Here is a 14750-nt window from a genome sequence, read left to right on the forward strand (position 1 = left end):
AACATCGTACCGCCAAGCCCTCTGTTCCTGAGACGACGCCTCGGCTTCTGTTGCCCGGCAAGGAAAGGAGGCCAAACCGTCACTTGAGCGGAGCGGCGGCTGTGTCAGCTGTCACTTCTCAGAGACCCACAGTGCTGTCGTGTGGGGCTGCCGGGGGAGAACGACCCCGCAGGTTAGAAAGGGTTTGAAGATCGGCTGATGTTAATGAGCTCACTTAGTCCTAAATGTGATTCCAGTGTGTTGGTGGGTACAAAATATATGGCTTTGAATCAGTTGTCACAGTGATCGGATCGAGATCAAATTATAATGAAATTAAAATGGCCTTACCTGGTTATTACAATCCTAAATCAGTATATCCCAAAGAATCACCTGGAATTCCCAGGCCCAGTCCTCAGAGATTTCTCAACAGATGGAGGGAAAAAATAGCCTTTCCTTGCCTTCCTTCCTCACATAAGCATCCCAGATGATCACTGATTCTTACCAGGGAAGCGTGGGAAACCCTAGATAACAGCAAAGAAATGTGGAAGCTCACAGTCTAGAAAACAAGAGTTACTTCAACTTAGAATGTAAGTTATCTTGTGTTCATAGTGCTCGGTGGGGACAAAGTAGGCTGCAACATGTGAGTCAACTGTTTTTTTTAAATGTATATACCGTGAGACAGAAGGCCAGGAGGTACAGCAAGAGGGTAGAACTAGGTTTGGTGGGGCTCCAGGTTTTCTTTCCTTGGGATCTTTAGTCCACTGAGAATAAACCCAAACCTGTGAGGGTGAGGATGGTACTGATTATCTCCTGCACTGTCTTGGTGATGATGAGCTCTTGCAACTATTCAGCTTAGCTTGACACAAATTCCTATGGATGTAGTAGACATTATTTGAATTAATCTGAAATCCTAATTCTGTCTTTACCAAGGAATCCTCTGATCTCAGTTTCACACCTGAGAGAAGAATGTCACAAGTAAATGGCTATTAGAACACTTTACTGTTTAAATTAGTGAATCAGTGCTCTGGCTTACCAGTCCCCTTCTGAGGATGGCTGAAGTGAATTAATTCCTCAGAGCATAACAACGCCCCTTACATGCACTGGGGAAAAAAAAAAAAAGTCCAATTCCTAAACATGCAAAACAGGCTCCCCCACAAACCCCATGAGGCCTGACCTCAAGTGGTAGCCAGATCTCTTAAGGAAGAGCCAAGTATTAGGAAGCAATATATTTGTTCTATTATGCAGAAACAGGGTTTCAATATAATACCTTGAAAAATATTTTAGTAAAATTGCCAGCAAATTTCTTAGAAATCTGGTTCATCAACATTTTAAGTATGGTTTCACATGAAGCAGGAGCGACAACTTTACACCAAGGGTCTCTGCAAACTGTGGCCTGTGGGCCAAATCTGGCTCACACTGAGTTGTATAGCCTCAAGCTAAGAATAGTTTTTACATTTTTCAAGAACGATTTTTACATTTTTAAGAGGTCGTCTAAAAAAAAAAAACAGGCAAAGACTACAAAATATTTCTTAGATCCCTTCACAGATAAAGTCTGTCAACCCCTGGTCTACAGGAGTAAAGAACTCTGCTCGGTTCTACCCCTACCAACCAAAGCGGAATGTAAAAAGAAAATACTTAAAACTAACCAGATGAACAAGTCAAAGGCCAACCTTTCAAACAGAGAGAAGGCCCTTCTTGATTTTAGCAACTTTGAGTCTAAATCTGCATAAATAAGATTCCAGTTATTTTGGTAACAATTCAAATGAAAGAAATTACAGGATTATACCAAAAGCACATAGGTGAAGTTGAAAAGTCAAGCTGGGTGGCTGCTCTTCTTGAAGCTAGTTGAAAAATGGACAATTCAATATAAACAACCATATAACCTAAAATGTTAAAAGCTAGGGACGCCTGGGTAGCTCAGTCGTCAAGCATCTGCCTTCCGCTCAGTTCATGGTCCCAGGGTCCTGGGATAGAGCCCCGCATCGGGCTCCCTGGTCCTCGGGAAGCCTGCTTCTCCCTCTCCCGCTCCCCCTGCTTGTGTTCCCTCTCTCGCTATGTCTCTGTCAAATAAATAAATAAAATCTTTAAAAAAAAAAATGCTAAAGCTAAAAGAATTTCTCATCTTATAGATGCAAGAAGGAATTCAGAGAATGTAAGGATGTATGAAAACAAAAAAATAAATAAAATGAAAAATAAGTATCAAGAATTACTTAATCTTTATGAATTCTATCTGAGGGAGGTAAAACAATATTACCATCATAAACATATAATTGATCAAACCAGGACACTAAAAATAAGTAAAGGGCATATAAAATTGTATAACTTTGAAAATATTTATTGATTACATGGTCACTGTATTATACTGGTGGGCCTATAAAATCATTTCACTCAAACTCTATTTTCAGAAATAACTTTCGAAATGCACCCCATGAGACCTGTTTGGATTATCTGTGTGCACACAAGCAGTGCGTTGTTCCAATGAAATATACTTTTTACCATGGATACTAGCCAAAAGTTTTAACATTGCAATGACTTGGAAGTACTCTCAAGCGGATGACTTTCTAATAATTCTACTGCTACAACCAAAAGGAAAATCCCTTAGCACAGTACAGCAAGAGGTATCATAGAACACCATACAGCTCTTCCATGAGGGAATGCAAAATAAAACACAAAGTACAGAATCTCTACAAATGTAAGGCCTCCAGTAGGACTCATACTCTAAGACACTGATCCTCACAGATTTCTGGGCCAACCATAAAGTTATTGTATGTTATCAACTTGTCACCAAGTGGCCTGCTGCTCTAGTCAAAGGACAGGACCATATGGAGAGCTCAGACAGCTCAGGCATCCATAGTGGCCGCTCATACATCAGCGCTGGTGAGAGCCCAAGCTCTTGGACCCATGAATGGTATCTGCCCCAGCTACCTCAACTCGTCTCATCTGAGGCCCATTGAGCAGGCACAGGGGTGGTCTAAAGATGTCATATAAATATGAGTAGTGCTACTTTTCAAATATATGTAGATATTGAGGTACTGAGGTTAATACAGTTCAAATCTAAAGACCATGAAGAATGGCTTCCAAGATGGAGAAGGAGATGAGTACATACGCCGCCTCTTCAACAACTCACTTCAAGCCACCATGAGAGCAATGGAAGGAATAGAGTAGTAGCTAACACTTTTCATTTATTCCTGAGGTTTCTTTTATTTTAAACCAAATTAATTCATCCTCTCCATTATAGATTGGTTCTTGTGACATCCAAGAAAATAAAAACAAAATTCAAAAGAATATAGACATAGTCTGAAGTAAATTTCTATAAATTCATATTTTCTATTTTATAGGACTTATATTTACTTATACTTTAAAAAGTGTTCCTTAACTCAAAAATGGTGAAGATGGCAAATTTTATGTTATGTGTTTCTTACCATAATAATTAAAAACAATTGTGTAAAAAAGGATATTGTAATATAAAGGGATGATAAATATAACAAGATACATTTAAATTCTTTTCAAAAGTAGGTATTAATATGTTTGGCTGTTTTGTTTCTTCTTTAAGTGTATTTTGTATGTAAAGTATGTGTGTGTGTGTGTGTATATATATATACACACATTTATATATATATATATATAAATATAATATATATATATAAATATAATATATATATATATATAATGAGGGAAGAGTGTATACAGAGAACTCTAAGGAAGCCAGGATTATATACCAAGGACAGGAAAAACTGATTAACCCTGATGGTCACATAATAATCAGGTAAAAAGAGTGTGTGATAACATGTTACAAGATGATGCATTAATCAAATGTCATCTAAAAAAAGTTTCTTAAAAATATAATGCTACGTCCCTGGACTGATGTCACGCCAATATGGCAGGGCACCCACCGACACTAAACGATACTCCAAGATGAGCAGTCACAAGGAGTCTACACTGGTGATCCTCAGGCTCACTTAATTCCTATTAATACTGAAAAGTGTTTACTTTTATAAAAAGGGGGATTCATTGCAATGTGATCTCCTGAAATGGATCCTGGAATAAAGCATGTTAGTGTGAAAGTGGTGAAATCTGAATAAAGTGCATAGTTTAAGTAATAATAATGTACAGTGTTAATCTCTTACTTCTGACATGTACCGTGGTCTATAAATGTTAACAATTAAGGAAAGTTGGGCAAATACTGTCTTTGCAACTTCTCTGTATTAATACTTCATTAAAAGGGGGCGGGAGGGACTTAATATGGATCTATGCACACGGGAACACAAAACTCAGCTGTTGTGATGTGTGATAACAGCAACAGAGAGGAGTATGCAAGCGTCATTTCAGAAACAACCCAGAGAGGAGGAAGTAGTGATGGGGAGCGGGCACCAGGGGGGCTCCCATGTGCTGGTCATGTCCTGTTTCTGCCCCTAGGTCGGTAGCTGCACCGGCATGTTCCTTTTACGATAATTCACTGGACGACACTTTCCCCTACATTACCCTTTAATAAAAAAAGAAGTTAAGAAATACTTCCCTAGTTCCGATAAAGGTTAGAACGAAGAGAAAATCTGTGAATAAGAGATGTCTATGTAGGAGTGAAGACGTCTGTATGGGGGCAGTGGTGACAGTTATGGTATCACAGGTCCAAGTGTTCGGAGCCGGGATCTTGGTAGTTCCCGGGTCCTGGCGTGGCCCGTTCTTTCTGAAGCAGCCCTGGAGATGCTGACGCAGCCGGGCGCACTGTGCATTTGAGCCAAGTGCCCTGGGAGGTTGTGACGCGCATCCAGACCACAGACCCCTGAATGCCCCAGCGCAGCTAAGCACCCTCCACACCTCGTCTGAGGCCGGCAGACCTCCTGCGGTGTTCGGAGTCCACAACAGAGAAATCTCAGTAAGTTCTAATAACTTTAAAAGGCCCAGCAAAGCTTCTTCTCTCAGAATGGCTTTTTTTACCCTATGAATCACACTGGGTTTTTCCAATACAGTTTAAATTTCATACTTCCACCACTGCATCTGTATATTTGTTGTTGTTATTTACTAAATAATGGCAGATCGTAGATTCTACTAAATAACAGCAGATCATAGATTCAGATGATACTGGAGCTGGAGGGCAACGAGCCCTCTACTCCTTTCAAAGATGAGGAAACTGGTATCAGAGGTGTTCAGAACTTGGCACAAGTTCCTAGAATTCAATTATTTTTTAGGTCCATAAATTAAACTAGATGCCTCCCCCATGGTTACTGTATGACTAGATGAACTAATACGCAGTTCATAAGAGCACTAGTTTATGACTTGGATTCTTTCATGTGTAATTCAGTTCACCACGGTTTCTGTGAATGTCTTTGCTGAAAATAATTCTTGCTGAACAGTATGATGCCAAAAGAAAAGACAACAAAAACACTTCGGAATATTTAAAATAAATCAAGATGCTCCATTTTTAATGTGTGGATCAATCATGTAAATTAAAGAGGAATTTAAGAATATTTTTTAAGAAATAACAATTTTAGGTAGGCAATTGTAAGGAAGATAACAATCATACAAGCCAAGGCTACGTGATTCTTCCACAGGCCCCACTGGGAGAGATCGATGCCCTGGTTTAGCAAAAATTCTTCGCCAGTACATCTGAAATTCAACAGAAAAAGAATATGACTTCATTCTTAGCATCTGTCAAATTTTACTCATTTAAATTCACTCCTCCCATAGGTTACCAAGGCTTAAATAACTATGCCTTCATGTATAACAGACAATGAGTGCTTATGAATCCATTAGATACTATGCTAAGCAATCTGCATGTAACAGTTTAGTTAATCCCTAAAACAGCCCAATGGGGGTTAGTACATACATTTAAAAGATGAAGAGGCTAAGGTTGTAAGGAACTTGTCCAAGTCCACAGACTCACACTGTGAACCAAACTGCTAGTCTCTGCAAATTCATTTGTTTCCAGATCTATGCTGCTGCTCTCTCTAAAGGGCAAAAACATTTATCAAGTAATTTTGCCCTCACTCCTGATGGGGAAAACCTCAGTTTTAACAGATGACATCAAAGGCCCTTACCGAGATGATCAAAGCTCTTTTTAGAACTCATCACCCACAAATCAGCCATACAAACGAACACAGGCTAAGAATTTTGAAACTGGGAAAAGAGGTGAGCAAGGCCTTCCTGGCACCGTCGCGTTCCATCAGCTGTTGCACCAAGACCGGTCTGAGCGCTGCAGATGCTCTGCAACACGCCATCACCAGCAGGCCCACTTAATCAGCTGGAGGCCTCTGCGGCAGCCGAAACACAACACGGGTGCAGTAGCCCTGCCACCGTTTAGAAAAGCACCTGGCACTAAAAACACCTGGTACAGCCTTAATTATTACCCGTTATCCCATCTTTGTGCAACTCTTGAAATCTAGCAGTCCCCCCCAAAAAAGTGTTAAGCCCAGACAAAAAAGAGAGGGAGCGGGCAGGATAAAGAAAACTCTTTATAGGGCGCCTGGGTGGCTCAGTTGGTTAAGCGACTGCCTTCGGCTCAGGTCATGATCCTGGAGTCCCGGGATCGAGTCCCGCATCGGGCTCCCTGCTCTGCAGGGAGTCTGCTCCTCCCTCTGACCCTCCCCCCTCTCATGTGCTCTCTCTCTCATTCTCTCTCTCTCAAATAAATAAAATCTTTAAAAAAAAAAAAAAAACTCTTTATAGAGGTTTTCTAGAAATACTACAAAACAGCACTCTGTCCTGTTACTAAGAATTATTTCATGAAGGTTCATGAGATTTGGATACCAGCATTCTCTTTTCTTTCACTAGTTAATGTATCAGAATCAAACCGTTAACAACAATCATCAATAAGGAAAGTGGTGTTATTCAATTTTTAAGACAATATCCTAATTTTATGAAAATCTGCATTTCTGTTTTATTGACATTACGCAATAAATGGGACTTCTTTCTCAGCTGACTGAAAGGTGTTTCTTTCTTTAGAGGGTACATGCTTTAATAAGGATATTCCAAGTCATTTTAAAAGAAAAAAAAAAATAGCCGTGTAGACTTCGATTTCATAATGTATCCCATTTAAGTGCAGGAGGAAGAGGTACGTGCCACAAGCGCGCCCGGGAAATATTCCCTCCGTTCCACTCTAGCTGCCTTTCAGTCTCTTGCTCCTGGCCGTGGCGTGGGCTTACAGGAAGCCTTAAGTTCATGGATCCGTACACTTCCCATAACCCATACAATTCCAATATCCTAAGGCTTCGCTACAATATCAAAGCAGCTCATTTCAAACTCAAATGTTCCGAAAATAAAAGCTAAAGCCCACAATCAAAACAGTGTTTTAAAAGGCCCCAAATGAACAACATATCAGAAACATTTCCCCAACTTAAATATAACTTTGACCAGAGTAGAATGTCAAGGAGATGTGCACTGGTGTACAACAGCTCAGAGAGGTCGGTGAAAGGACCCACACCAGCCACGCGGCCCAGAGGCCTCGCTACCCGACACCACAAGAGTAAGCAAATCCATTCTGACACTGAGTACAAACTCACATCGCATAGCTACAGGTATTATTCGCTGTTACATTGACTCCGGGGCAGAAGTTTTGTCCCAAAAACTCATTATGCTGCAAAGCCTGTAACACAAGGGGGGATGGGACAAGGTAAATGATTTTATTTATTTATTTTTTTTAAGATTTTATTTATTTATTTGACAGAGAGAGAGTGAGAGAGGGAACACAAGCAGGGGGAGTGGGAGAGGGAGAAGCAGGCTTCCCGCTGAGCAGGGAGCCTGATGCGGGGCTTGATCCCAGGACTCTGGGATCATGACCTGAGCCGAAGGCAGGTGCTTAACGACTGAGCCACCCAGGCGCCCAGTAAATGATTTTAAATTTCAAAAAGTCTCCAAAGAATGATCATGTCCTCCTAGTTTAATCTTTACTGCTATTCCGAAAAACAAACCAAGCTTCACATTCACGGTCTCGGTCACACCAGAGCAACTAAAATTCTTCTCCCTGGCAACTGAGTGGCCTATGTTGGGATTCTGGCTTCTAAAACAAAGGAAGTAAAGTATTTGGCAAAGAGGGGAGACCTCTCGCTATCTTACCTGTAACTTCTCCTTTCTTCTCTCCTTAATTTTATAATCCCACAAACAGTGTAATTAAAATCATACAGCAGTACTCAATGACTACTGTCAATTTACAGGTAAGAATCTTTTATATTGTTCTTGTTTCTTTTCATCAAAACCAGTGCTAATTCTTGGGAGTTATAAACCCAATCACACTATATTAAGACACAGTTTTCTTTGGAGTTGATGAACTTTCTAAAGCCAATACAGTAGCTGTATTATATGCTCTTTTTCTTCTAATTTTAATATATAAAATATGTACTCTAGGCTCCCATCCTCTATTTTCGTATGGAACTGAAATGCAACTACATGTTTTTATATCCATTAGGCAATCTTTCTCCTTCATGAGGAGTTCTCTCTCCACCCCTCACCTCCCTCAGGCAGCAGGGTGACTGGGGAAACCTCAGGTGATGATCAAGGTGAAACTCTTCTTCATCACTCTGAAAATGAAACCCCTGGGAGACTTTCACAGTTCGTGGCTGGGGCCATGAGGTTGTTAGGCTTTATTCTGGTTGGTTCTAGCTTGGAAACAATGAAGCAGTCACAAGGACATGTGAGGAAAACTTACCGCATAGCCATATCGAGGAATGCTTAAGTACTGAAGCCAGGACAGCCAAGGCCCAACAGTTCTGAGATTTACCAACAGCCCTGAAAATATCTACAAAAAGCAAATGCCAAGAATCAGACCTGGTGAAGGGATTTCATGGATAATTACAGAGAATAATTTCTGAGTCCCCGACAACCTTTACAAACGTTTCTTCTAAGACTTCTCCACTCTGCATATGTATGCCTCTCTAGAGCTGAGGCTGTTTATGGTTCTAAAGGAATGACAATATATCTAATAATACCTATGTCATTTAATTGGAAGACCCTTCATTGTCAAGGATTTTACTTTTGGTAACTGCCCACAACGAAAGGTCAATAAAGTACTGACTGTTCTAATGATACAACCATTATATGTTCACACCAGTAAACATACCAGAACAGATCCTGAACATCTCATGCCCCTCTCTATTGCCCTAACACAGTAAGATTTGTTATTTACAAGGGCTTGCGCTCTGCATGACTCCAGAAATAATCTGGGGTTCAGGATGCATGCTAAAATAACCCAAATCCTGGAACTGATAAACAGAATGACACGGGGAAGTACTACATAAAATATGGTGAATACCTTCATTTAAAGCTACCAAAGAGCAGTCTTACAGTGAAGATCCCGGGGCAGATTACTCCAGCAACAGATGGCTACGTGAGAAGAGGCTCATCTAAAACTTCTAACTGGAAGGAGGTATGCTGGGATAGACAAACAATGACAATGTTGCTGGAGTGACTACATATTTTTGAACTTGACTTAACCAGGTGCTAAACAGAGGACACACAGCATCTCTGAGTAAAATATGGTTTTATGACTGGTTATAAAGGATCTATATACAAACTTTTAAATAATAATAAGGTGAAACATCTAATATATCACACAAATATATCTATTTTTATAAATCAATGACACATTATTGGATAACATGATAGAAAATATATGCAAGGTTTATCACTCTTAATAAGGTTTAGATTGATAGATGTCAGACTCAGAAATGGAAGACTGGGGGCGCCTGGGTGGCTCAGTCGTTAAGCGTCTGCCTTTGGCTCGGGTCATGATCCCAGGGTCCTGGAATCGAGCCCCACATCGGGCTCCCTGCTCAGCGGGAAGCCTGCTTCTCCCTCTCCCACTCCCTCTGCTTGTGTTCCCTGTCTCGCTATATCTCTCTCTGTCAAATAAATAAAAATCTTAAAAAAAAAAAAAGAAAGAAATGGAAGACTTAAACTTTGGCAAAAAGTTGTGCTAATTATGCTCCTTTTAAAGACATCTTAGCAGAAAGAACACGTGTATTAAGTAAACAGGCTAAACGTTCCTGTTCACTTGATGTAGTTAAGGAGCAAGGTGGTAACTAGCTGATTCACCTACTGATTCATCTATGTACAGGTAAAATTAAGGGACATGTAACGTTAGGCTTCAGTAACCATAAAAAAAAAAAGGTAAGCAGAAATACATTGGTATAGGAGAATGTCAGGAACCCAGAAAGGAGGAGATGGAGTACTGTGTGAGTTTTGGAACTTTTTAAAACACCCCTTTTCAAAATATAGGAGGGACTCAGGATAGACTACCCACACTGCAAACTGTTCTATTTCTCATGGAGCTTAGCCTATTCCCTTGGGGAGGAGTAGATCCAACCAAACCATTAAGTTACTGCTTAAATAAGTCAATGGTTCTCTAACACTAGCACAGAAGTTGGGTAATTAACCTGTCATTTTTATGAGGGAAACTTATAATCAAAACTTTTCTGGTTTTTGTGGGGTTTTTTTTAGAAGTCTTTGTTTAAATTCCAATTAGTTAACATACACTCTAATATTAGTTTCAGGTGTACAATTTAGTGATTCAACACTTCCATACAATAGCTGGTGCTCATCACAAGTGCCCTCCTTCATCCCCATCACCTATTTAACCCAACCCCCTAACCACCTCTCCTCTGGCAACTATCAGTTTGCTCTCTATAGTTAAGTCTGTTTCTTGGTTTGCCTCTCTCTTTTTTCCCCTATGATCATTTGTTTTGTTTCTTAAGTTACACATATGAGTGAAATCATATGGTATTTTTCTTTCTCTGACTTATTTCGCTTAGCCTAAAACTGTCTAGCTCCATCCACATCACTGCAAATAGCAAGATTTCATTCTTTTTGATGGCTGAGTAATATTCCATTCTGTATATATACCACATCTTTTTTATCCATTCATCGGTCAATTGACATTTGAGCGCTTTCCATAATTTGGCTATTGTTGATAATGCTGCTATAAACATAGGGGTGCATGTATCCCTTCGAATCAGTATTTTCTCCCCTCTGGGTAAATACCTAGTAGTGCAATTACTGGATGGTTATTGTTCTTGGTGCAACTGTAAATGGGATCGATTCCTTGATTTCTCTTTCTGCTGCTTCATTATTGGTGTATAGAAATGCAACAGATTTCTATACATTGACTTTGCATCCTGTGACTTTAATGAATTCATGTGTCAGTTCTAGCAGTTTTTGGGTGGAGTGTTTTGAGTTTGCTATAGAGTATCATGTCATCTGCAAATAGTAAAAGTTTTACTTCTTCTTTACCAATTAGATGCCTTTTATTTCTTTTTGTTGTCTTGATTGCTGAGGCTAGGACTTCCAGTACTATGTTAAATAACAGTGGTGAGTGTGGTGAGTGTGGACATCCTTGTCTTGTTCCTGACCACAGAGAAAAAGCTCTGTTTTTCCCCACTGAGGATGATATTGGCTGTGGGTTTATTGTATATGGCCTTTATGATATTGAGGTATGTTCCCTCTATCTCTACTTTGTTGAGGTTTTTTATCAAGAAGCGATGCTGTACTTTGTCAAATGCTTTTTCTGCATCAACTAAGAGGATCATATAGATCTTATCCTGGCCTTTATTAATGTGGTGAATCATGTTGACTGATGTGCAAATACTGAACCAAACTTGCAGCTCAGGAATAAATCCCATGTGATCGTGATGAATGATTCTTTTAATGTACTGTTGGATTCAGTATGCGAATATTGTACTGAGCATTTTTGCAACCATGTTCATCAGGGATACTGGCCTGTAGTTCTCTTTTTCAGTGGAGTCTTTGTCTGGTTTTGGAATCAGGGTGATGCTGGCCTTGTAGAATAAGTTTGGAAGTTTTCCTTCCATTTCTATTTTTTGGAATAGTTTGAGAAGAATAAGTATTAACTCTTCTTTAAATGTTTGGTAGCATTCCCCTGTGAAGTCATCTGGCCCTCGACTTTTATTTGTTGGGAGATTTTTGATTACTGATTCAATTTCTTTACTGGTTATCGGTCTGTTCAAGTTTTCTATTTCTTCCTGTTTCAGTTTTGGTAGTTTTTATGTTTCTAGGAATTTGTCCTTTCTTCCAGACTGTCCAATTTGTTGGCATATAATTTTTCATAATATTCTCTTATAATTGTTTGTATTTCTGTGGTGTTGCCTGTTATTTCTCCTCTCTCATTTGTGATTTTATTTATTTGGATCCCTTCTCTTTTCTTTTTGATAAGTCTGGCTATGGGTTTATCAATTTTACTAATTTTTTCAAAGAACCAGCTCCTGATTTCATTGATTTATTCTATTGGGATTTTTTTTTTAAGTTTCTGTATCATTATTTATTTCTGCTCTAATCTTTAATATTTCCTTCCTTCTGCTTGCTTTAGGCTTTATTTGTTGTTCTTTTTCTAGCTCCTTTAGGTACAAGGTTAGGTTGTTTATTTGAGATTTTTCTTCCTTCTTGAAGTAGGCCTATATTGCTATATACTTCCCTCTTGGGACTGTTTTTGCTGCACCCCATAGGTTTTGGACCATTGTGTTTTCATTTTCATTTATTTCATGTATTTTTTGAATTTATTGATTTCCTGTTGACCCATTCATTGTTTAGTAGAATGCTGTTTAACCTCCATGTATTTGTGGTCTTTCCAAATCTTTTCTTGTGGTTGACTTCAAGTTTCACAGTGTTGTGGTCAGAAAATATGTATGGTATGATCTCAACCTTTTTGTACTTATTAAGGACTGATTTGTAACCTAGTATGTGACCTATTCTAGAGAAGTCCCATGTGCACATGAAAAGACTGTATTCTGTTGCTTTAGGATGAAATGTTCTGAATATATCTGTTGAGTCCATCTGGTCGAGTGTGTCATTGAAAGCCATTGTTTCCTTGTTGATTTTCTGATTAGATGGATCTGTCCACTGCTTCAAGTAGGGTGTTAAAGTCCCATACTATTATTGAATTATTATCAATGAGTTCCTTTATGTCTGTTATTGTTTTATATATTTGGATGCTCCCATACTGGGGGCATAAATATTTACAATTGTTAGATCTTCTTGTTGTACTGTCCCCTTTATTCTGATATAGTGCCCTTCTTCATCTCTTGTTACAGTCTTTGGTTTAAAGTCTAGTTTGGCTTTTGAAGTTCCAGTTTATCAAGGTTTCACTATATGTCACCAAGAAGCATCTTTTAAAAACTCATTTGTAACAAAACGTTAACTGAAAAGTTATAGCAATTATATTAGAACAGTAGCCAAAAATGCTGGGTAATGGCAAGAAAAATCTGTACATTCTCTAAGCTGTACCTCAATACACGGTCTCCTTAAAGAAGAGAATCCCATTTACAGAATCCTCAAAGCAGGTTTTAGGAAACAGTTAAATTTGTGGGAAGGAATAAGGGGAAATAATTACTTCTCAGAGAAGCACAATTCCTACTCACCATCATAAACACAAAGGAGATGGTCATGAGAAGTGTTGCTATGGATACCACGCTCTGGCCTGCTGCTATGGCCAGTGCCATAGAACTGGCTGAATACGCCACCATCATAAGGGTAAACATCATGATGAAGAAGGCCTCCACAACTGGTTTCAAGCCTTAGTTGGGAAGAAAAGAGGGGGTTGAATACAACTGCCTCGGTAACTGTGTATTTGGGATTGCTTACTGTGCAAAGCACGTAATATTTTGAGAAACTAATACCAGAATGAGGAAAATTCATCCTCTATCCAGCCACCTTGGGTCACCAATTTCATTACCAGTTCCCCCATGTTACTGTATAAAGTTATCATAAAGTGTCTTTTTTATACTTGTGGCATAAGCACATTTCTGTATAACATCTCTGCTCCTTTATTTGTAATTATTAACAATTTCTGAGTGCCCGAGATGGAGAGCTCCAGGCAACACAACTGGCCCCCCATCCTATCGCCTTTTCTTCTAAGAAGGAAACTTGTCAATAGCATATTTGTTTTACCCAAATATCACCACATGACTGTTTGCTATAACTGCATTGAGTAAATAAGCTGGGAAGAAGATTACGTGACCTCTCAGTGGTTTCAGTATCTGGGGGAACATCTCCACAGTCCAAGTCCCCCAAGACAAAGCACCATATAATTTTGGGATTGAGGGTGGGGTTAAATAAGTTTCATAAAACTACAAACTATAATGGACTAATATTATGGGTCACACAATCTGAAGATTTTGGAACAGCCATAAGACCACCAGTCAAGAGTCTGAGGATCTAGGTTCTACACCTAATTCTCTATGACACACCTCTTATATATAACATGGAAGTTTAAACTCAATCAGTTGATGTTCCTCTATAGTGCTTTACTTATATATTTTTTAATTAAAATATATATTTCTAACGTGTGTGTGTGTTTATGTGTATCAGTAGAATATATGGAAATTCTGATACAATGAGCCTGGGGTAAAGCCTAAACACAATGCAGAAATAAATCTAACTACACCCATCAAACAAGTATTTGTATTAAAGCAGGAAGCCCTGAAAGTCACTGTCTTTCACTATGTTTACATATAAACACACAGACACACACATGAATAAAAATATAAATAGGTAGGGGCGCCTGGGTGGCTCAGTCGTTAAGTGTCTGCCTTCAGCTCAGGTCACGATCCGGGGGTCCTGGGATCGAGCCCCGCGTCAGGCTCCCTGCTCAGCAGGAAGCCTGCTTCTCCCTCTCCCACTCCCCCTGCTTGTGTTCCCTCTCTCGCTGTGTCTCTCTCTGTCAAATAAATAAAAAATAAAATCTTTGAAAAAAAACCACAAACAAACATAAATAGGTAGTAACTATCCCAGCTCCTCCAGCAGAGTCTCAAATAGTTTCGTGAATTCTTTCC

The 14750-nt window shown here is 39.3% G+C and overlaps 1 protein-coding gene across 10 annotated transcripts in view; it reads right to left on the reverse strand.

The window, feature by feature from the left end:
• Positions 1-3674: 3674 nt before the first annotated feature.
• Positions 3675-14750, reverse strand: part of ABCG2 (ATP binding cassette subfamily G member 2 (Junior blood group)) — a 135165-nt gene continuing 124089 nt past the window's right edge. For 7 of the 10 annotated variants that reach the window (XM_032400782.1, XM_032400780.1, XM_032400777.1 and 4 more), the window contains 4 exons: positions 13338-13492; positions 8618-8707; positions 7476-7558; positions 5367-5583 (listed from right to left, as the gene is read on the reverse strand). In XM_032400782.1, the coding sequence (XP_032256673.1) occupies positions 5436-5583; positions 7476-7558; positions 8618-8707; positions 13338-13492 (476 nt within the window). In that variant the 3' untranslated portion in view covers positions 5367-5435. The other 3 variants (XM_032400785.1, XR_004298883.1, XM_032400786.1) reach the window with 3 other exon arrangements.

Source organism: Phoca vitulina, unplaced genomic scaffold (assembly GCF_004348235.1).
Source record: "Phoca vitulina isolate PV1807 unplaced genomic scaffold, GSC_HSeal_1.0 scaffold3, whole genome shotgun sequence".
Lineage (NCBI taxonomy): Eukaryota > Metazoa > Chordata > Mammalia > Carnivora > Phocidae > Phoca > Phoca vitulina.